At 40.2% G+C, this 24564-nt stretch overlaps 1 protein-coding gene across 2 annotated transcripts in view; it reads left to right on the forward strand.

Moving 5' to 3' along the window:
- The window catches only part of LOC308618136 (ubiquitin-conjugating enzyme E2 E2), a 349746-nt gene that overhangs the window by 252367 nt on the left and 72815 nt on the right, over positions 1-24564 (forward strand). For both annotated transcript variants that reach the window (XR_014015969.1, XM_081235585.1), the window contains one exon: positions 16204-16336. Coding sequence is in view for 1 of the 2 variants with exons in the window: in XM_081235585.1 (XP_081091711.1) it covers positions 16204-16336 (133 nt within the window). In the remaining variant the exon portion in view is untranslated. The remainder of the gene's footprint in view (positions 1-16203; positions 16337-24564) is intronic.

Raw genomic sequence — 24564 nt, forward strand, 5'->3', positions numbered from 1 at the left:
TTCTTCTTTCCCCAGTATTAAAGGCCCCATTCGTAACTGTTTTTATAATGTCATGTTTGCATAGAATGTTACCCCCCTGCCTTTGGGGGTAAGGAAGATGTCCTGGAGGAGAATGCAGCAAAGTTAAGATCTCAAAGGACAAGTAGAATGGTCAGACCTGCAGAGCATCTTATCCAAAAGCCCAGAAAGAGCCCAGTCCCTGTGGAGGTTCTACAGGTGATTCCAGTATGATTGGAGGATGGAGTGAGAGGGGGCTGCAAAGGATGAGGCCAGAGATGCAAGCTGGAGCCGGATCTTTCTGGAAGACTTTGTGTGCTCCAGAGGAATCGGGGCTTGATCTTGAAGGTATTAAGAAGTCAGAGGAAACAGGGAAACAAGATCCCATTTAAAAGATTCCCTGGAGGGGCTTCCCTGGTGGCGCAGTGGTTGAGAGTCCGGCCTGCCGATGCAGGGGACACGGGTTCGTGCCCTGGTTCGGGAAGATCCCACATGCCGCGGAGCGGCTGGGCCCGTGAGCCATGGCCGCTGAGCCTGTGCGTCCAGAGCCTGTGCTCCACAACGGGAGAGGCCACAACAGTGAGAGGCCCGTGTACAGCAAAAAAAAAAAAGATTTCCTGGAGATTGGATTGGAGGAAAGCAGAAGTGGAAGCAGGGAGACCACAGAGGATGCTGGTGCCATCATGAAAGTGACAGAGGATGCAGCCAGCAGACGGATTAGGAAGATACTCTGGAGTAGGATTCAACAGGTTTTGGGGAACTTAGAGGAGAAGGAGGAAGCACGGTCCCCGTCGACGGTCAGGTTTCTGACCAGGTTAGAGATTCCGTCAGTGTTTGGTAGGTTGATTGTCGAAGGTGGATGATGAGATCCCGAGATGGAAGGTGAGAAAACAAGGTGGCCGAGGGTAGAGCCCCCAGGGAGGCAGGCGCTGAAGAGGTGTCACTGAAGAGGACACAGGCGTCGGAGCGGTGCCCTATCGGAGGAGGCTCTTAGATACCTGGGGAAGAGAGCTTTTCAGGAATCGGGGTGGGGGGCAGAGCTACGGAGAATTTTATTAAAATGAAGAGAAAAAGCAAGCAACAAATAGGTCTGCGTATGACCTTGAGAGTCTGAAAACATTTTCCCCCTTAAACCTTCCCAAGCCCACATGTTTTTCCTCATTTTATTCAGACAGTTGTGTGGCTTTTCCCCTCTTTAGCTGCCTTTCCTACTATCCTTATCTGCAGCTGATCTGCGCCTTGCCTTTATATTTTCTTTCAACACATGGGAACTAGAAACTACCCTTTCCTTCCAGTCTGACGCTAGAGAAACACACGTTATTTATTATGTTGTAACCCCAGAAGCTCAAAATGCCGGCAGCTGTTTACTCGCAAAGGGACTTTGGACACGGGTTCAGTATATCATTTGTGTGTGAATGACGTGCCTCCCAGTGGGAAGGGGTGAATTCAGCTCCATGGAGTCTGATGTATAAGCAGAGGTTGCCAGAGCTCCTGGAGGTCCCCCTGTACCGCCTTCTCCTTGCTGCCCTGTCTCCACCGCTTTCAGATGAGTGATAGCACATCCGAGAATCTCTCCAAAGGCAGGTTCCTTGTCGTGGGGAGCCTGGGCACCCTTCCTCTTTACCCGGCTTGGAGTCAGCATTAAAGAAGAGGCAGCAGGCACAGCCAAAAACTCTCGGTCTTAGAGTCACAACTGTGGCACAGCACATTCAAAGTATTCAGATATGTTTAAAGCATCTTATGATCTTAAATACAGTGAGCACTTAGTCCTTCCTTTTCATCAGTTTTATTGTAAATGTGTAACATTTCATATATACATAAGGGCTCTTCCACTGTAGAGAATGGCATTTAAAGCCAAACAGTTTATAACACTTACTCTCTAAAGGATTTCTCCAAGCAGCAACTTTGGCCCTTCAACCAATTAGTAATTTGTGAACTGATATTTGCATGTTAATGGATTTGTCTTTTATTTGCAATTTAACTCCCTTAACTGTGTTTATTTTTCTTCTTTAAAAAATAAAGTCTGGGAGTTCCCTGGTGATCTAGTGGTTAGGATTCAGCGCTTTCATTTCAGTGGCCTGGGTTCAATCCCTGGTCAGGGAACCGAGATCCCGCAAGCCAAGCGGTGCCGTGCCCCCCCACCGCAAAAAATCTGATTGGTGCAGCCACTATGGAAAACTGTAGGGAGGTTCCTCAAAGAACTGAAAATAGAGTTGCCATATGATCCAGCAATCCCACTCCTGGGCATATACCCAGACAAAACTCTAATTCAGAAAGTTATATGCACCCCTATGTTCACAGCAGCACTATTTACAATAGCCAAGACATGGAAACAACCTAAACGTCCATCAACAGATGAATGGATAAAGAAGATGTGGCACATATATACAATGGAATACTGCTCAGCCATAAAAAAGAGTGAAGCAATGCCATTTGTAGCAACATGGATGGACCTAGAGATTCTCATACTAAGCAAAGTAAGTCAGAAAGAGAAAAACAAACACCATATGATATCACTTACATGTGGAATCTAAAATATGACACAAATGAACTTATCTACAAAACAGAAACAGACTCACAGGCATAGAGAACAGACTTGTGGTTGCCAGAGCTGGGGGGATGATTGGGAAGGATTGGGAGTTTGGGATTAGCAGATGCAAACTGTTACACAGAGAATGGATAAACAACAAGGGCCTACTCTGTATATAGCACAGGGAACTACGTTCAGTATCCTGTGATAAACCATAATGGAAAAGAATACGAAACAGAATGTATATATATGTATAACTCAATCACTTTGCTGTACAGCAGAAAATAATACAACATTGTATATCAACTATACTTCAATAATAAATTTTTTAAAATAAATAAATAAAATCTGAAAACTAAAGAAAATTAAGGGTATTGAACATTAAGAATACTGCAAGTGGGAAAACGTTGCTAAATATAATAACTTCATACCTAAAAATCCTGATTCTAAATAAACATTCCATTTAATGCAAAATTTGGTTTCCTGGGAGCGGCAGCTATGAATTCTAATGGTTTCCAAAGTTTCGCCCTAAATACACATCATAAGATTAGATGGCAGGGTGATGATGAAGAGGAAGATGATTGCCACTATTTGTGCACAGGTCTTGGTAGCCCGCTTTCTAGTCCTGGTATCTTGAAACCTTTTTTAGAAAACCACCAGGCAGTAACCTCTTGAGTGCATTGGTGAACTTTTGTGCCAGCCACAGGCATAACTGCGACAACAATAGCAGCTAACATTTGGAGGCTTACCATTTGGACTGTTACAGACCCATTTTCCAAGCTCTGTGAGTGCAATTCCGCTAAAATTTCAGTTGGTCCTCCGGGTTGGTGCTGTAACGGCCCCATTTTGCAGATGAGAAAACTAAAACATAGAGAGATGACTTATTTACCCAGGGTCATACAGGTGCTCAGTGGGAGGGCTGGGATTCAGACAAGCAACTCTGTCCACGGGCTTCCCCACTGTACTGCAAGTGTCCTCTGGCACCAACCTCTATTTGACCAATTTAAGAAAGAAGGGATAGTTTAAAGGATAAAACAGTCTGCAGCATCTGCTTCTCACTTTTTTGGTACAGTCAGAGTGTATAAAAGCCCATTCTTCCATTTTGTATAGATGTAAATAATTCCTTTTTTTATAAATTTATTTATTTATTTATTTTTGGCTGTGTTGGGTCTTCATTGCTGCATGCAGGCTTTCTCTAGTTGAAACGAGCATGGGCTACTCTTCGTTGTGGTGTGCAGGCTTCTCATTGAGGTAGCTTCTCTTGTAGCAGAGCATGGGCTCTAGGTGCGTGGGCTTCAGTAGTTGTGGCACACGGGCTCAGTAGTTGTGGCTCGTGGGTTCTAGAGCGCAGGCTCAGTAGTTGTGACGCACAGGCTTAGTTGCTCTGCGGCATGTGAGATCTTCCCAGACCAGGGATCGAACCCGTGTCCCCTGCAATGGCAGGCGGATTCTCAACCACTGTGCCACCAGGCAAGTCCCTAGACCCAAATAATTCTGACATATTAAAAAAAATTCTGGGGGGACCTTCAAGATGGCAGAGGAGTAAGACATGGAGATCACCTTCCTCCCCACAAATACATCAAAACTGCATCTACATGTAGAATAACTCCTACAGAACACCTACTGAACGCTGGCAGAAGACCTCAGACTTCCCAAAAAGGCAAGAAACTCCCCACGTACCTGGGTAGGGCAAAAGAAAAAACAGAGACAAAAGAATAGGGATGGGACCTGACCCTTTGGGAGGGAGCTTTGAAGGAGGAAAAGTTTCCACACACCAGGAAGCCCCTTCACTGGTGGAGACGGGGTGGGCAGGGGGAAACTTTGGAGCCACGGAGGAGAGCGCAGCCACAGGGGTGCAGAGGGCAAAGCGGAGAGATTCCCACACAGAGGATCAGTGCCGACCAGCACTTACCAGCCTGATAGGCTTGTCTACTCACCCGCCGGGGCGGGCAGGGCTGAGAGCTGAGGCTCGGGCTTCGGAGGTCAGACCCCCAGGGAGAGGACTGGGGTTGGTGGCGTGAACACAGCCTGAAGGGAGCTAGTGCACCACAGCTAGCCAGGAGAGAGTCAGGGGAAAAGTCTGGACCTGCCGAAGAGGCAAGAGACCATTGTTTCGGGGTGCGCAAGGAGAGGGGATTCAGAGCACCACCTAAATGAGTTCCAGAGACAGGCGTGAGCCGCAGCTATCAGTGCGGACCACAGAGACGGGCTTGAGTCTCTAAGGCTGCTGCTGCCGCCACCAAGAAGCCTGTGTGTGAGCACAGATCACTATCCACACCTCCCCTCCCGGGAGCCTGTGCAGCCCACCACTGCCAGGGTCCCGTGATCCAGGGACAACTTCCCCAGGAGAACACAAGGCGTGCCTCAGGCTGATGCAACGTCACGCCGGCCTCTGCCGCCGTAGGCTCGCCCCGCATCCGTACCCCTCCCTCCGCCCGGCCTGAGTGAGCCAGAGCCCCTGAATCAGCGGCTCCTTTAACCCCATCCTGTCTGAGCGAAGAACAGACACCCTCAGGCAACCTACACACAGAGGCGGATCCAAATCCAAAGCTGAACCCCAGGAGCTGTGCAAACAAAGAAGAGAAGGAAATCTCTCCCAGCAGCCTCAGGAGCAGCGGATTAAATCTCCACAATCAACTTGATGTACCCTGCATCTGTGGAATACCTGAATACACAACGAATCATCCCAACTTGAGGCTGTGGACTTTGGAAGCAACTGTAGACTTGGGGTTTGCTTTCTGCATGTAATTTGTTTCTGGTCTTATGTTTATTTTAGTTTAGAGCTTATTGTCATTGGTAGATTTGTTTATTGATTTAGTTGCTCTCTTCCTTTTTTTTTTAAATATATTTTTTTCCTTTTTCTCTTTGTTGAGTGTGTATGTGTATGCTTCTTTGTGTGATTTTATCTGTATAGGTTTGCTTTTACCATTTGTCCTAGGGTTCTGTCTATCCGTTTTTTTTTTTTTAGGATAGTTTTTAATGCTTGTTATCATTGGTGGATTTGTTTATTGGTTTGGTTGCTCTCTTCTTTCTTTTCTTTTTATTACTTTTTTATTCTTTTAATTTAAGGATATTTTTTATTTTTTATTTTAATAACTATATATTTTTCTTTCTTTCTTTTGCCCTCTCTTTTTTTCTGAGCCGTATGACTGGCAGGGTCTTGATGTTCCAGCCTGTGTCAGGCCTGAGACTCTGAGGTGGGAGAGCCGAGCTCAGGACATTGGTCCACCAGAGACCTCCTGGCCTCACATGATATCAATCAGTGAGAACTCTCCCAGAGATCTCTGTCTCAATGCTAAGACCCAGCTCCACTCAGTGACCAGCAAGCTTCAGGTCTGGATGCCCCATTCCAATCAACCAGCAACACAGGAATGCAACCCCCCCCCCATTAACAGAGAGGCTGCCTGAAATCATAACAGTTCACAGGCACCCCAAAACACACCACTGGACACGGTCCTGCCCACCAGAAAGACAAGATCCAGCCTCATCCACCAGAACACAGGCACCAGTCCCCTCCACCAGGAAGCCTACACAACCCACTGAACCAACCTGAGCCACTGGGAGCAGACACCAAAAACAGTGGGAATTACGAACCTGCAGCCTGCGAAAAGGAGACCCCAAACACAGTAAGTTAAGCAAAATGAGAAGACAGGGAAACACACAGCAGGTGAAGGAGCAAGGTAAAAACCCACCAGACCAAACAAATGAAGTGGAAATAGGCAGTCTACCTGAAAAAGGCATTCAGAGTAATGATAGTAAAGATGATCCAAAATCTTGGAAATAGAATGGAGAAAATACAAGAAACGTTTAACAAGGAACTAGAAGAACTAAAGAGCAAACAAACAATGATGAAAACACAACAAATGAAATTTAAAATTCTCTAGAAGGAATCAACAGCAGAATAACTGAAGCAGAAGAACGAATAACTGACCTGGAAGATAAAATAGTGGAAATAACTACTGCAGAGCAGAATAAAGAAAAAAGAATGAAAGGAATTGAGGACAGTCTCAGAGACGTCTGGGGCAACGTTAAACGCACCAACATTCTAATTATAGGGGTCCCAGAAGAAGAAGAGAAAAAGAAAGGGACTGAGAAAATATTTGAAGAGATTATAGTTGAAAACTTCCCTAATATGGGAAAGGAAATAGTCAGTCACTTTCACGAAGCACAGAGAGTCCCATACAGGATAAATCCAAAGAGAACCATGCCAAGACACATATTAATTAAACTATCAAAACTTAAATACAAAGAAAATATATTAAAAGCAGCAAGGGAAAAGCAACAAATAACATACAAGGGAATCCCCTTAAGGTTAACAGCTGATCTTTCAGCAGAAACTCTGCAAGCCAGAAGGGAGTGGCAGGACATATTTAAAGGGATGAAGGGGAAAAACCTACAACCAAGATTACTCTACCCAGCAAGGATCTCATTCAGATTCGACGGAGAAATTAAAACCTTTACAGACAAGCAAAAGCTAAGAGAGTTCAGCACCACCAAACCAGCTTTACAACAAATGCTAAAGGAATGTCTCTAAGCAGGAAACACAAGAGAAGAAAAAGACCTACAAAAACAAACCCAAAACAATTAAGAAAATGGTAATAGGAACAAACATGTCAATGATTACCTTCAATGTAAATGGTTGAAATGCTCCAACCAAAAGACACAGACTGGCTGAATGGATACAAAAACAAGATCCATATATATGCTATCTACAAGAGACACACTTCAGACTTAGGGACACATACAGACTGAAAGTGAGGGGATGGAAAAAGATATTCCATGCAAATGGAAATCAAAAGAAAGCTGGAGTAGCAATTCTCATATCAGACAAAATAGACTTTAAAATAAAGATTATTGCAAGAGACAAAGAGGACACTACATAATGATCAAGGGATCAATCCAGGAAAAACATATAACAATTGTAAATATTTATGCACCCAGCATAGGAACACCTCAATACATAAGGCAAATGCTAACAGCCATAAAAGGGGAAATCAACAGTAACACAATAATACTAGGGGACTTTAACACCCACCTTCGGCAATGGACAGATCATCCAAAATGAAAATAAATAAGGAAATACGAGCTTTAAATGATACATTAAACAAGATGGACTTAATTGATATTTATAGGACATTCCATCCAAAACAACAGAATACACATTCTTCTCAACTGCTCATGGAACATTCTCCAGGATAGATCATATCTTGGGTCACAAATCAAGCCCTGGTAAATTTAAGAAAATTGAAAACATATCAACTATCTTTTCTGACCACAACGCTATGAGACTAGATATCAATTACAGGAAAAAATCAGTAAAAACTAAAAACACGTGGAGGCTAAACAATACACTACTAAATAACCAAGAGATCACTGAAGAAATCAAAGAGGAAATCAAAAAATACCTAGAAACAAATGACAATGAAAACACGATGACCCAAAACCTGTGGGATGCAGCAAAAGCAGTTCTAAGAGGGAAGTTTATAGCAATAAAATCCTGCCTCAAGAAACAAGAAAAATCTCAAATAAACAACCTAACCTTACACCTAAAGCAATTAGAGAAAGAAGAACAAAAAAACCCCCCCAAAGTTAGCCAAAGGAAAGAAATCATAAAGATCAGATCAGAAATAAGTGAAAAAGAAATGAAGGAAACGATAGCAAAGATCAATAAAACGAAAAGCTGGTTCTTTGAGAAGATAAAATTGATAATCCATTAGCTAGACTCATCAAGAAAAAAAGGGAGAAGACTCAAATCAATAGAATTAGAAATGAAAAAGAAGTAACAACTGACACTGCAGAAATACAAAGGATCATGAGAGATTACTAAAAGCAACTCTATGCCAATAAAATGGACAACCTGGAAGAAATGGACAAATTCTTAGAAAAGCACAACCTCTGAAACTGAACCAGGAAGAAATAGAAAATATAAACAGACCAATCACAAGCACTGAAATTGAAACTGTGATTAAACATCTTGCAACAAACAAAAGCCCAGGACCAGATGGCTTCACAGGCGAATTCTATCAAACATTTACAAAAGAGCTAACACCTATCCTTCTCAAACTCTTCCAAAATATAGCAGAGGGAGAAACACTCCCAAACTCATTCTAAGAGGCCCTGATACCAAAACCAGAGAAAGATGTCACAAAAAAAGATGACTACAGGCCAATATCACTGATGAACGTAGATACAAAAATCCTCAACAGAATACTAGCACCAGAATCCAGCAGCACATTAAAAGGATCATACACCATGATCAAGTGGGGTTTATCCCAGGAATACAAGGATTCTTCAATATACGCAGATCAATCAACGTGATACACCATCTTAACAAATTGAAGGAGAAAAGCCATATGATCATCTCAATAGATGCAGAAAAAGCTTTCAACAAAATTCAACACCCATTTATGATAAAAACCCTCCAGAAAGTAGGCATAGAGGGAACTTACCTCAACATAATAAAGGCCATATATGCCAAACCCACAGCCAACATTGTTCTCAATGGTGAAAAACTGAAATCATTTACTCTAAGATCAGGAACAAGAGAAGGATGTCCACTCTCACCACTGTTATTGAACATAGTTTTGGAGGTTTTAGCCCCAGCAACCAGAGAAGCAAAAGAAATGAAAGGAATCCAAATCAGAAAAGAAGAAGTAAAACTGTCACTGTTTGCAGATGTCATGATACTATACATAGAGAATCCTAAAGATGGAACCAGAAAACTACTAGAGCTCATCAATGAATTTGGTAAAGTAGCAGGATACAAAATTAATGCACAGAAATCTCTGGCATTGCTATACACTAATGATGAAAAATCTGAAAGAGAAATTAAGGAAACACTCCCAGTTACAATTGCAACAAAAAGAATAAAGTTCCTAAGAATAAACCTACATAAGGAGGCAAAAGACCTGTATGCAGAAAACTATAATACACTGATGAAAGAAATTAAAGATGATACAAACCGATGGAGAGATATACCATGTTCTTGGATTGGAAGAATCAACATTATAAAAAGGACTATACTACCCAAAGCAATCTGCAATGATTTAATGCAATCCCTATCAAACTACCAATGGCATTTTTCACAGAACTAGAACAAAAAATTTCACAATTTGTATGTGAAACAAAATTGAGTTATTTTAGTGAGGTGGATGGACCTAGAGTCTGTCATACAGAGTGAAGTAAGTCAGAAACAGAAAAACAAATACCATATGCTAACACATATATATGGAATCTTAAAAGAAAAAGTGGTTCTGAACAACCTAGGGGCAGGACAGGAATAAAGACACAGATGTAGAGAATGGACTTGAGGACACGGGGAGGGGGAAGGGTAAGCTGGGATGAAGTGAGAGAGTGGCATGGACATATATACACTACCAAATGTAAAATAGATAGCTAGTGGGAAGCAGCTGCACAGCACAGGGAGATCAGCTCGGTGCTTTGTGACCACCTAGAGGGGTGGGATAGGGAGGGTGGGAGGCAGTCGCAAGAGGGAGGGGATATGGGGATATATGTATACGTATAGCTGGTTCACTTTGTTATACAGCAGAAACGAACACACCATTGTAAAGCAATTATACTCCAATAAAGATGTTAAAAAGGGCTTCCCTGGTGGCGCAGTGGTTAAGAATCTGCCTGCCAATGCAGGGGACACGGGTTCGAGCCCTGGTCTGGGAAGATCCCACATGCCGCGGAGCAACTAAGCCCGTGCGCCACAACTACTGAGCCTGCGCATCTGGAGCCTGCGCTCCGCAACAGGAGAGGTCGCGACAGTGAGAGGCCTGCGCACCGCGATGAAGAGTGGCCCCCGCTCGCCGCAACTAGAGAAAGCCCTCGCACAGAAACGAAGACCCAACACAGCCATAAATAAATAAATAAATAAATAATAAATTTAAAAAAAAAAAAAAAAAAAAAAAGATGTTAAAAAGAAAACAAACACAGCACTGTAAATCAACTATACTCCGGTAACATTTTTTTTAATTAAAAAGTAAAAATAAAACACCCATCTGTTTTTCAGATAGGTTGTCACTACTAGTAATTTCTCAAAAAGACACATTTTGGCAGCATGACCAACTCAGAGTGATACTGTTAACTGAGTCATTTAATCCACTGTTAATAAGTACATGGACAGCATACTGACTTAAAAGAAGCAATAAAATTTGGAGTTCTGACTGAGAGCCAGATAAAACTTGGAATGGGCACAAATGGAATATACATTACGTGCAGACATGGCCCAGTTTGTGAAGTATCTCCTGCCCTGTGCTTTCGAGGTCCTTCTTTGGTGGCACTATTGGCGACTCCTTAATTAGCCGACATTATATAACTAACTGTGGTGACCATTCTTGGAAAATCATCTTAAAATTCCTCAAAGTGACTCACAAATTATATCTTCAGATTTGGGAAATGTGTCTCTGCACACTGTTTCATAGCTGTACACTCTCCTGTGTGTATTTTTTAAACTAAATTTCATCTACCTTGAAGTAATGTTGTAAGTACAAACCTATAATTTACTTTTAAGCCCTTCCTTCTAATAAACTTATTTATGTGTATTGCGTCTAATTATAGCTCCGGGCGTAACCATGTGTATTATTCATCTAAATGAGTGAGCTTGTCTGGCAACCAGGGCTGTTGGCAAGGTTTGGCTGTCATCTGGCCTGAATATTCCGTCTGCCTCACTGTCTGCTTCAGGAGAGGGAGGTCAGTGGTCAGATGGGGCAGGGAGGCTACACCCCGGTCCCTTGCACCATGTTTCAGTACTTGGCCATAAACTTGGCTAACTGTGATTTTCTTTTATTTTATTTTACTACATCTTATTTTAAATAAGAGAAATCAAACTGTAGAAATAAAATTGAACTCTCCTTCATTCTCTATGTTCAGATTTCCTCCCCTCACCCCCTCCAATTCTCCCCTGTTCCTTGCACAGCTACCATCTTGAATTTAGGTGTATTTTTCCAGTTCATTTCCTGAAAGACATTGACACAGATATGTATCCATAAATGATATAAAATGTTGTATTATTAATATGTTTCTAGTTCCTATAGTAGGATCGCACTGTACCTGTGCTACAACTTGCTGTTGGCATAGTTTATCTTAATATGAAAATGTGATACAGATCTAAGAAGATATCTAACTCCTAAGTAAGTTATGAAACCTAGTAGTAAAACAAATACTCCTGAATCCACCACACATCCTGAGAAGTAGAACATCCCCAGAACCATTGAAGCTCCTGTGTGCTACTTCTCCACCCTCTGGTTCTACCCAGGAGACTCCTCTCTGGAACTTTTTGTGTATGTCCCTCCATAATTTATTTTCCTATTTACCTTTAAACTTTGTAGAAATAGTGTCATACCGTATATATTCCTTTTAGACTTGCTTTTTTATCCAATATGCTATTTCTAAGATTTATCAATGTTAGTCTATATATTTTCACTGCTGTGTAGTATTCCTTTGGGTGAATGGATCCATTTTTCTGTCAGTGAACATCTGTGTTGTTTCTAATTTTGCTATTACAAATAGTGCATCCATGAACATTCTTGTACATGTCTTCCGGTGCATGTGTAAAAGTTTTTCTGGGGTATGTACCTAGGAATGCAATTCCTGTGTTGTAATATAGAACTGTCTATATTCAGCTGAACTAGGGAAGTCCACGTCCTCATTCAGAGTGATTGGCATGCTCATCAACAATGGATAGTTCTTGTTTTTCCACATCTTCATCAACACTAGGTTTTGTCAGGCATTTATTTTTGCCTATATATTTTGTGAAATAATACTAAATTGTAATTTTAAGTTTCCTTTCTCTTATTTTAATGAGATTGAGCATTTTCATACGATGATGGCCATTTGTGTTTCCTCTTTTTTCCTTTCTAATGGATCGTTAGTCTTTTCCTTATTGATTGATAGGAATTTGTATATTATGGACACTAGAATTTTGTCAGTTTTATATGATCCAAATATCTTTTCTCTGTTTATGGCTTGCCTTGTCACTCTCTTTAGTCAAACTCCAAAACTTTTGATTTTTGCACTTAAGTGTTTAATCCATCTGCAACAGAGTTTTACATATTTATTGAGGTAGAAGTCAAATTTCTCTCTTGTCCAAAGACAGAACTGTTTTCTTAGCCCCATCAGTTCTGACATATATCAGATTTTCATATGTGTGTAGAAAAGTTTCAGGAGCTTCTTGGAGCTCCCAAACGCATTCTAGAATCAACGTGTCAAGTTTTGTTTTTTAAAAAACTGTTGGACTGTGGATTAGAATTGCATTGGATCAGGGAGAAATTGACATACCCAGGATCCTGGGTCTTCCTACCTATAAACTTGGTGTCTTCATCTATTGATATTTAATTTTCTTGAGTGTATTTCAGTATGTTTTATAATTTTCTCCATAAAAATCTTACATATTTTTTATGAAATTTATTCATAAGTTTCTTATATTTTTAATACTATTATAAAAGATAGCTTAAAATACATTTTCTAATTTTGCTGATGTGTTGAATGCAGTTGATTTTGCCTATTGATCTTACATCCAGCTACTTTGCTAAACTTTTACTAAATTTAATAAATTGTGTATCGATTTGGGGAGGTTTTTTCTGTATACATAAATACTGCAAATGCCAACAACTTTATTTCTTCCATCCCGATCCATACATCTTTTGGTTTTTTTCCTATGTCTTTCATACCTTGATGAACATGAGCTCTAGTACAGTAATGATTAGAAATGGATATAGTGGGCATCCTTGTCATGTTCCTCAGTTTTTAAAGGGTGTGCTTTAATATTTTACCATTGAATATATAGTTGCTATGAGGTTTTTGGTATATGCCTTTTATCAGGTTAAAGATGTTTCTTACTATTCTAATTTTGGTAGGAGTTTTTATCTTAAATAGCTATCATTTTTAATAAAAAAAAGCACCTATGGAGTGCTTTTTCTGCACCTATAGAGATTATCATTTTCTTCTACTTTAATGTATTATAAGGTAAATTACAATAATAATTTTCTATTATTAAACTATCCTTGCATTCCCAGAATAATCCGAACTTGGTTAAGATGCATGCTTCTTTGGATTTTGGGGGTTTTTTTGGTGTCACCATACAAAAATGTTCCATAATTATTGACTGTATACTTCATACCTGTAACTCATTTATTTTGTAACTGCAAGTTTGTACCTCTTGATCTCCATCACCTGTTTCTCTCATCCACCAACCTCTCCTCCCCTCTGGCAACCACCTGTTTGTTCTCTGTATCTGTGAGTCTGTTCTGTTTTCTTACATGTATTCTTTTGTTTTGTTTTTTAGATTCCACATGTAAGTGAAATGATGTGGTTTTTGTTTTTCTCTGTCTGACTTATTTCACTTAGCATAATACACTCAAGGTCCATCCATTTTGTCCCAAATGGCAAGATTTCATACTTTTTATGGCTCAGTAATATTCCATTTTGTGTATATATATGTACCACATCTTCTTCATCCATTCATCTATCGATGGTACTTAGGTTGCTTTTTGTATCTTGGCTAGTGTAACTAATGCTGCAGTGAACACTGGGATGCATATATCTTTTCAGTTACTTTTCAAATTACTGTTTTAATTTCTTCGGATAAATACCCAGAAGCGGAATTACTGGATTGTATGGTAGTTCTATTTTTACTCTTCTGAGGAATCTCCATACTGTTTTCCATAGTGGCTATACCAATTTACATTCTCACCAACAGTACACAAGGGTTCCCCTTTTGTTCACATCCTCATCAACACTTGTTAATTGTTGTCTTTTCGATGATAGCCATTCTGACAGGTGTGAGGTGATATCTCATTGTGGTTTTGATTTGCATTTCATGATTAGTGATGTTGGGCATCTTTTCATGTGCTTGTTAGCTATCTGTATGTCTTCTTTGGAAAAATATCTATTCAGGTCCTCTGCCCATTTTTTAATAGGTTGTATGTTTTTTGATGTTGAGTTGTATGGGTTCTTTGTATACCTTGGATATTAACCCCTTATTGAATGTATCATTTACAAATATCTTCTCCCATTCAGTAGGCTGCCTTTTCATTTTGATGATAGTTTCCTTCACTGTGCAAAGGCTTTTTAGTTTGATGTACTCCCATTTGTTCATTTTTGCTTTTGTTTCCCTAGCCTGAGGAGACTTATACAAAAAAATATTGCTAAGATGTCAATCTTAGATGTCAAAGAGTGTACTGCCTTTGTTTTCTTCTAGGATTTTTATGGTTTTAGATCTTACAGTTAAGTCTTTAATCCACTGTGAGTTTAATCATGTATATGGTGTAAGAAAGTAGTCCAGTTTGATTCTTTTGAATATAGCTGTCCAGTTTTCCCAGCATCATTTATTGAAGAGGCTGTCTTTTCCCTATTGTATATTTTTCCTCCTTTGTCATAGATAAGATCCATGCTTTTTTGATATACTGCTCAACAATGAATTTTTTGTAGATATGAACTAATTTCAAAATAAGAAAGAAGACAAATCTTTGTTGGCAATAAAATCTTCCCAAGCACTTTAACAGGGTTTCCCACTTTGCTACAGGGTATAAGGGGAATTTCTGGTTGTTAGATGTACATATTAGCTCGATGGGGCAAGAGGAACACTGGAGCTAAACTATAATCTCACTTTGCCTTCTGTTACCCTTAAAGAATTAACACAGTTAAGTTGACTTGTGTGGGCCTTATTTTCCTCAGTGAGTTTCTCTGCAACTGGGGGACGTATGTTTGCTGCTAGTAGCCATGGGGCTTCCCTTGCTTCACTGTTTAACCCAGCATCATCATCCAATAAACGTTTACTTACTAGGCACTGAGGACAAGGCAAAATGTGTTCCTCAAAGAACTTCCAGGGAGGGATGGAGAAAGCAAACAGTTACACAACACAGGTATAAAACAAAAGGATGCATCTTATCTTCTACAGACCACACTAGTTGGAGGGTGTGGGTGTTGGCCAGGAATCTTTGGGTGGAGAGAGAAAGGAAGATTCGGATGGAAATGATACTCGAACTGAGTCTTGTGAATGATGAACATTTACTGATCTCCATGAACCTCTTTTGTGTTCTTAGTTAACAAAGGATTGGAGTATTTTTTTTCTCTAGTGTCCCTTGTAGCTTTGAAAAAAAATTTTTTTTTTTTCGATACGCGGGCCTCTCACTGTTGTGGCCTCTCCCGTTGCAGAGCACAGGCTCCGGATGCGCAGGCTCAGCAGCCATGGCTCACGGGCCCAGCCGCTCCGCGGCACGTGGGATCTTCCCAGACCTGGGCACGAACCCGTGTCCCCTGCATCGGCAGGCGGACTCTCAACCACTGCACCACCAGGGAAGCCCTGAAAATTTATCTTTTTGATACATCTATATCACCCTTCTCAGGATCTCAGAAATAATTTTATGCTTTATCAAACATTTGTGCTCCTACCTCTGGTCTACAGTCCTTGGAATCTTTAGTTTCATAAGTTTAGGGTTATGAATGGCAAAACAGAATCTTCTTGGTTCTGTTTTATTTCGTAATACCAACATATTCCATTTATAGAATACTGATGATGTTGACAAGGGACTCCTTATGTAGAGTTAATCTGTTAACTTCGGTGTGTTTTTATGGAATGGCTCAATTTATTGTTACCGTAAATAGATATTTTTTAAATTCCAAGCTTTATATAATCTCTAAGCACATTTCATTTGTATGTCTTATTTCAGTGCTGGACCCAAAGGAGACAACATTTATGAATGGAGGTCAACTATATTGGGACCCCCAGGATCTGTCTATGAAGGAGGGGTGTTCTTTCTTGACATTACCTTTTCACCAGACTATCCGTTTAAACCCCCCAAGGTCAGTATGAAGTATTCATCCATTTTTAGCAATATGTATTGTTGCATATATATATATGTGTGTGTGTGTGTGTGTGTATAAATATATATATATATATATATATATATATATTTATATACACATATTCTTCAGTGTACATACCTAGGAATGCATGTCTGTTCTCTTAGCATAGGCAACTTCCCAGGGCTGATTGTATGTAAATGGAAACAGAATGTGAAAAATTGTTTATTCCCTCATCCCAGCCCTTTACGCATACTTCGTTGCTTTTTTTCATCCTTCCTCATGTTGCCTTTCTGTGGTACATGTTTGAGTGTAACATCAGACAGCATGTTATGGGTGGAAGTAGGGGCAGAGGGTGGGCTGGTGCCAGCCCTAGAGCCAGGAGAACGAGACCTGACCTGGGGGTGAGGGAGCCCACCACGGCCAGGCTTCAGGCGCCAGCTGCGAGCTTTGAGTTTGATGCCTCCAGGGCTCAGCTGCCCATGTGAATTCCACATGCGCTAGAGTGGAGAGTGTGACCCACAGAGACTGAGAAATCATGTCAGGAAAATGCAATAAAGAAGAATTTATAATAGTCCATTAATAAAAACAATGGATTAATGAAAAGCCATACATAAATGACTGGAGAAAGTATAAGAGCAGTGTCATTAGAACATGGGTGAATTTTCACCTACTTAAGACAAGATTATATCCTTTAAGAATTCTTCACATAACTTTCTACTGCCTGTAAGTCAGTCAATGATGACTTTAAATTCATTCTTTTTTTTAATTTTTAATTTATATTGGAGCATCTTTGATTAACAATGTTGTGTTAGTTTCAGGTGTACAGCAAAGTGATTCAATTATACATATGCATGTATCTATTCTTCTTCAAATTCTTTTCCCATTTAGGTTATTAGAGAATATTGAGCAGAGTTCCCTGTATAAAGTCGGTCCTTGTTGGTTATCTGTTCTAAATATAGCAGTCATTCTCCGCTTTGGAAAGGAAAAGACCCAGAGGACATTGACTCTGTCTGTTGGCCACCAAGCAGAATTCTTATTTCATCTGGCTTAACTTCTCAACGTAGAGGGAAGTAAAACCTATTTGAGTTGTCGGTTGGAGTGAACAATTTAAAAAGCAAGACTCAGACTAGACCTTCACCTTCCTGTGATCCCCCTCCCTGGCTCCTACCTCCCCTCTTTTATTTTCCTCTCTCTTCCTTTCTTCCTTCCTTTCCATTGAGGTTTGGATCTTGTTTTGGTATCAAAGCAAAAAGTAATAACTATCATTTTACCAAATAGGAAACCCATGCACAGAGAAACTAAGTAACTACCCAGCATAATCCAAATGATATCAGGATTGAACCCAGGAAGTCTGGCTCCAAAGCCTGTGTTCCTTACTACATTACACAGTACATTTTATCCAAGATGACAGAGCTGGTGGCACTGGGACCACCCAGGGCTGTATTTGGTTGGTTTTTAGTGATGAAGCCCCAGTATAACTAAACTTTATTTTCTCCTTTTACTGGGTGGGAACCTTACATCTTCCCTTCTACTTTGGACCAGCCCATAAGTCATCTGGTTTTACCTGTTGCACACTGCCAGTGACGTGAGGACCTTTCTCTGCAGCCCCATCAGTAACGGAAGCACAGGTGGTGAGGAGGGAAAACTCAGATCAGGCAGTTGAGCTGCTTATAAGCCTGGTATGGTCTGTTCTATGAAACATACATCTCACAAAATGCGTGGGCTTCTCCAGCTTCTGCATGACAGAACTGTGTAGATTAAACAAACCCAGGAGGGAAAATGGATTAATAGGTTAGATAAAATAATTCCGTTTCTGAAAAGGCCTCCTTGATGGACTCGAAGGATCGGCCAAAACTAACAAGATGGAATGTAAACGGCTCAAGGTATAGTATTTCATTGAAAATTCAGAAAGAAATCATGATACAAGATAGGAAAGAGAGACTTGCTTTATTTTCATATAAATAAAATGTGTGGCCTTCTGACTGAGTACAATTCTGTGGGAACTTGAAGTTCTTGAAGCCCTAAGGAGATATTTTTAGGAGCACAATCTCTGGAACTTTGAACCCATCGGCTGGTATCAGGGGTGCCTCATTCCCTTCTGAGCTCTTCATTTTCAGAAGGACAAACAGGAATAAGCTGGGGAGGGAAAGAGCTATTAGCATTCTTGAGTTTCTTCACTGGAGTGGGCGTCCGCTGTGTGAACCATCTCTCCTCCAAAACACCCTAGTAAGGCTGGGATGTTCCCTTTCACAGAGAAGCGGACTTAGATGAGGTTTGGAGAGGTTTTTCTAATAACATACAGCCAGGAATCTACTGAACTTGGCCTCCAGGGACCATGTACTTTCTGCTGAATTATACATAGTTACCCTGGAGATGTTTACTAGGAAAAATAGGACCTAGGAGGAACGTGATAGCTGTTCTCTGATGTTTCAGAAACTGTGTGGGGTTAGACTTGCTCCTGGATGGCTGGATGGGACAAAAATAGAAGCAGAAGGGTGTCAGTTACAGGGAAGCAGATTTCGATTCCACGTGAGGAAAATCTGACCCATCGAGGGACAGTCTGCGTTTGAATAGCTTTGCCTCTGAGACCAGGCTTCCCTTTCCTGGGAGTGTTCAAAGAAACAAGCTGAATTAGAACCTGTCAAGAATACTGCCAGAAGAAAACCCAAATCCCTCGAGTGGATAAATTTGATTAGACAATCTATTAGGACAAAGAAAAATCAAACTTTGGTAATCAAATTATCATTTAAATGCACATTTATTAGAAACCCGTGGGAAGTTTTCAAAGCACATTATCACCACCTAATTTATCAGTTTTGGAAATCGCATCTTGTAAACAGAGGTGTTACTCCAAAGGGGAAAGTTTGCGAGTGTCTTGAAAGCGGTTCACTAAAACGAAGACTTACTAATAATTTGGAAGTACCACGCCCATCCTTTCTAGTCTCCTGTTACTCTAAATAGTCCATATGTGTGATTAAGTTTTGTTTATTTCTTCATTGGCTTCATCCTTTGCTCTTCTTTCAGTAATCTTAGGCACACACTTTGATTCATGCAGCATTTTCCAGTGCTCTGAAGAATGAACCAGGGTAGCTGTAGGTGTCAGAGAGAATCGTTGATGAGAGCAGAGGTTCACAAATCAACCTGACTGGCCATCTAATCGTTATCAAATATCTACCATAAAATGAGTCTGTTGTGCCATTGAATCCATGAGATCCCTTTTCCCAAACTCTCAGACTGGGAATCCTTACTAAGAACTTTTAACTACTATCGTGCTCAAACCTGTCACTTAAAGGGCAGTGGAGTGGCTTGGATGCCTCTTCTTGCCACAGGGACTTTTTGAATATCCCACACTCCAGCACCTAATTTTTCACACTTTCAGAGGAACCATTCCAATAATTCCTTCCAGAAGTCACCTAACTTCTAACAAGGCAAGCAAAACACATTTTTCATGCAGTATGTAATGTTCATTACACTTAGTATACTAGTTTTAAATCAGTCAAGTACTAGTTGTACTTTCAAATGCTGTATCTCAGTACATTTTTTAGTCCACTGACTTTTTTATCTAATCAATATGTTTATTGCCTCTTTTACTAAATGCATGGCATGTCTGTTTGTATGATACTGGTAGTTGTCTCTGATGCCAAGTCTTTAGTTGAATACTTAACCACCAGTGATGTCATTTCTCTGAGAAAATATCTGTTTAGTGAAACTTTATCCAGGAATAATATATATATGGCCAGAAAGAAAAGCATGATACTCCCATAACATTGTCTGTGGAGCCTTTAACCATACTCAAGTATTTAAAATATTTTTGATCAAAAAAAGAAAGAAAAGCATAATAAATCACTGGTATGTCCCAAAGTCTTTTAATACTGTATTTCTTTTTCAGTGTAGACATACATTTTAATGTTATAATTCAGATGTCTATTTATTTGTAAAGTAGGAGTTGTTTTATATCTTATTGGGGATTACATTTGCACACTCATATCATAGGTAATTACTCCTGTGCTCAAAACCAGCACTTTTTAAGTAGTCTAATGTGTAAATATTTTCATGTGTACTTGAAAAATTCGGAAGCAAAATAATGGAATATGTTGTATTCCTATAGTATTTTTTTTTTCTGCTAAAAACCCTTTGAAAAGATTGTGACATACTGTGTCTGGTATTTCGTATCTTAGAGATTCTGATGACATACATCCTAAGGATAAGGGGTCTTGTTAGGTAACAGGTCAGAGCTGTGTTTTTGTGGTAGAAATACATAGACATAGCCTATTCATAATTGGCTTTTTCTGTCTCCCTGTGGATCTGGATATTTTATAAAATAAATAAATAAGTGGGTCTTCTACGTAGATCTAAGAGTGGGTCGGTAGAAGGATCAAACGGGCTTGTTGTTTATTTTTAGTATCTCGGGCCACCTACACCCCAGTGAGATGCACTATATTGATGCTCATATCTGTTACTGGAAAGCATTGTTCTCGTGGTAATGGCAGGACAGTATCTGCCAGTGGGTATTTTCCAAAAAGGAATGATAAAATTTGTGCCTAGGATGTTTAAAAAAATAAACAGAAAAACTACAGGCATACATATTTGTTTGAGAAAAAAGCTCGTTAGTATTAGCAGTCTCTAAAAGCTTTTTAATATAGCGCGTTCCTCCATTATAAATTGCATCAAATATATTTTAAAATAAATCTTAACTCAGAGATCATTTCAGAGTGTATTGTATGTTTTATGGTTTGGTTTTGTTTTTTATGAAATTAACTGTGGTTTGCTTACTAATGAAAAGTCAGTTAATAGGAAAGGTATTAATTGCTTTCACACAATGAAATAGATAATTTAGGTCCGTTAGATTTTCAAAATTTTCATTCTTAAATTGATAAGTCGAGGCTAATTGTGAATAAAGTAGCTAACTAGTTATACAAGAAGCAACGATACCCAGCATTTGAAAGCCAAGAGATCTGAAACTAAAGTTCATCAGGGATTTCCATAATTTTATTCTAACTAGGTTATTATTATTCACTTGCTTTGGTTGTTGTTGCTGCTTCTGCTACTCAAAGAAGAAAGCTGACAGTGTCCCCCAGCATTTTCAGAGAGAGCAGTGGTTTACGTGTGTAACCCAGCTGCCTGCTCATTCACTCTGGTCTTGGAGAGAGAGCACACAGCTGTCATGAAGTGACATGAATTTACTTGTTTTTAACCTGCGTTCATACATTCATATAAAGCCTGGCCATGGATCAGGTGCTTTCACACGGATTGGCTTGCCTATTTGACATGTCCAGCTGAACACCCAGCGGTCAGGTCCCAAACCAAACGGTTGATGACACAACCCACCCGACTCCTGCCAATCCAGGTCCTCCAGTGCTCCCCACCTCAATGTATGGGAACTCCATTTCTCTAGTTGCTAAAGCTTAAAATCTTGACTCTTCTCACAGCCTAGCCAGATCCCGTCTCACCACCTCAAAATAAATGTTCAGAATAAACCCAGATCTAACCATTTAGTAATACTCTTTCTAGCAGTAACACTCTGGCCCCAGCCTCCATCAGCTGCTTCCCTCCCCTGGATTATTGTGGAGTCTCCTATCTGATCTCCCTGCTTCTGCCTTATCCCTCCTGCAGTGTATACCCCTGCATCAAATGATCCATTTAGAGTGTGAATCAGAGTACGTCCATTCTTGGCCTAAAAGTAAAAGCACGCAAGACCTTACAGCATCACGCTGAAACCGCCAGCTGTCACTCTTGGTTCAAATACTCTAAGCAGGCTCCTTCCGTGGAGCCTTGACATTTGCTCTTCCTTCTGCCTGCATTGTCTTCCCCCAGAAATCCACATGGCACACTCCCTTCCTCCCTGCAGGTATCTGCTCAGTGTCACCTTCCAGGGAAGGTCTCATGCGACAACCCCCAACCACGTTATGCTCCTGAACTCCCCCTCCCCCACCTGCAAACGTGACTTTTCTCCATAGCATTTCTCCCTCCTGGCATCCTGTGTTTCTCTGTTTATGAGTTGGTGATGCTTCCCTTTCTCTAGTTAGCATGTAAGCTCCAGGAGCACAGGCACTTGTCTATGTTTATGTCACTTCTGAATTCCCAGCACCTAGAACAATGCCTGGCGATCCAGTAGGCCTACAATAAAAATGTGTTGAATTAATTTAATCCATACAACTTTGCCATGGAGATAGCATTTACCCTCCCACGCACACTTCATAGATCAGAAAACTGAGGCCCGTGGAGGTCACATGGCACACAGGTCACATAAGAAGTAGGTAGCAGAACTGGAGTTCAAACCCAGTTCTCAACTGAACCTTTCATTCCCCAGGTATAGAGAAAATTTAAATTACTTAAATCCTGGAAGAAGGCACACTTGTTCTTGGATTTTACACTCTGGTATAAATTCACTACATTAGATCATTCTCTAAAACAGGATTTTGGGAGGGAGATGAAAGAGATGATCCAGGGAGGGAAGAACGCTACGAAGAGATTCTGAGTCCCTTGCAGTTTTGCCAAAGGCACCTGGGACTCTTCACCAATGAGTTCCTAATTAGCAGACTCTGCAGTATTAAATCTGTGTGGAATAGTAAATACTGATTTCTGGATTTTGATAGCCCTAAGCTAAAGGAGAAGTCATTTCCTAGGTATAAAAGGAACATACCTCAACTAATAAAGGCCATATACAGCAGACCCACAGCTAACATTATACTCATTGGAGAGAAATTGAAAGTGTTTCCTCTAAAATCGTGAACAAGGCAAGGATGCCCACTCTCACCACTCTTATTCAATATAGTCCAAGAAGTTCTAGCCAGAGCAGTTAGGCAACACAAAGGAATAAAAGGCATCCAGATCAGAATGGAAGAAGTAAAATTGTTATTATGTGCTGATGATGTGATCCTGTATAGAGAAAATCCCAGAGAATTAGTCAAAAAATTGTTGCAGTTAATCAATGATTTCAGTAAAGTGGCAGGATACAAAATCAACATACAGATATCAATTGCATTCCTTTACACTAATGATGAAGCATCTGAAAAAGAAATAAAGAAAACCATCCCATTCACAATAGCATCAAAAACAATGAAATACTTGGGAATGAATTTATCCAAGGAAGTGAAAGATCAGTACAATGAAAACTATAAAATTTTGCTGAAAGAAACTTTAGACACAGACAAATGGAAAGACATCTCATGTTCGTGGATCAGAAGAATTAATATTGATAAAAATGGCCATACTACCCAAAGCCATCTACAGATTCCATGCAGCCCCCCTCAAAATGTCAAAGGCATTCTTCACAGAAATAGAAGAAACAATCCTAAAATTTGGGCAGAACCATGAAAGATCTTGAATAGCCAAAAAAGAACAAAACTGGAGATATTGTGCTCCTGGATTTCAAACTATACTACAAAGCCATAGTAATAAAAACAGGTACTGGTACAAAAATAAGCACATCTACCAGTGGAATAGAATAGACATCCCAGAACTATATGGTCAACTAATATTTAAACAAGGGATCCAAGAATGCTCAATGGGGAAAGGATAGCCTCTTCAACTAATGGTGCTGGGAAAACTAGAAACACACACAGAACAATGAAATTAGATCCCTGTCTCACACCACTCAGAAAAATCAACTCAAAATGGATCAAAGACTTAAACATAAGACCTGATACCCTAAAACTTGTAGAAGAAAACATAGGGAAGAAGCTCGTCCTTATTGGTCTTGGCAGTAATTTGGGAGGCCCAACACCAAAAGCACAAACAACAACAAAAATCAACAAATAGGGCCACATCAAACCCACAAGCTTCAGCACAGCAAAACAGACAAGTAACAAAATGAAAAGACAGCCTACCAAATGAAAGAATATTTCTGCAAAGCACATATTGATAAGAGGTTAATGTCCAACATATATAAAGAACTCAGTCAATTCAATAACAACAACAACAACAACAAAAAAACGATTGACAAATGGGCAGAAGAACTAAATAGACATTTCTCCAAAGAAGATGCAGAGATGGCCAGCAGGCATGTGAAAAGATGCTCAACATCACCCATCGTCAGGGAGATGCAAGTCAAAACCACAGTGAACTATCACCTGACACCTGTCCGAAAGGAGGTAATCAAAAAAGACAAGAGACAACAGGTGCTGGTGAGGATGTGGTGAGAAGGGGTCCCTGTCTGGTGGGAATGCAGATAGGTCCACCCACTATGGAGGTTCCTCAAAAAAATTAAAAATGGATTTATTTAC

This window comes from Mesoplodon bidens (assembly GCF_964165515.1).
Source record: "Mesoplodon bidens genome assembly, chromosome: 5".
Lineage (NCBI taxonomy): Eukaryota > Metazoa > Chordata > Mammalia > Artiodactyla > Ziphiidae > Mesoplodon > Mesoplodon bidens.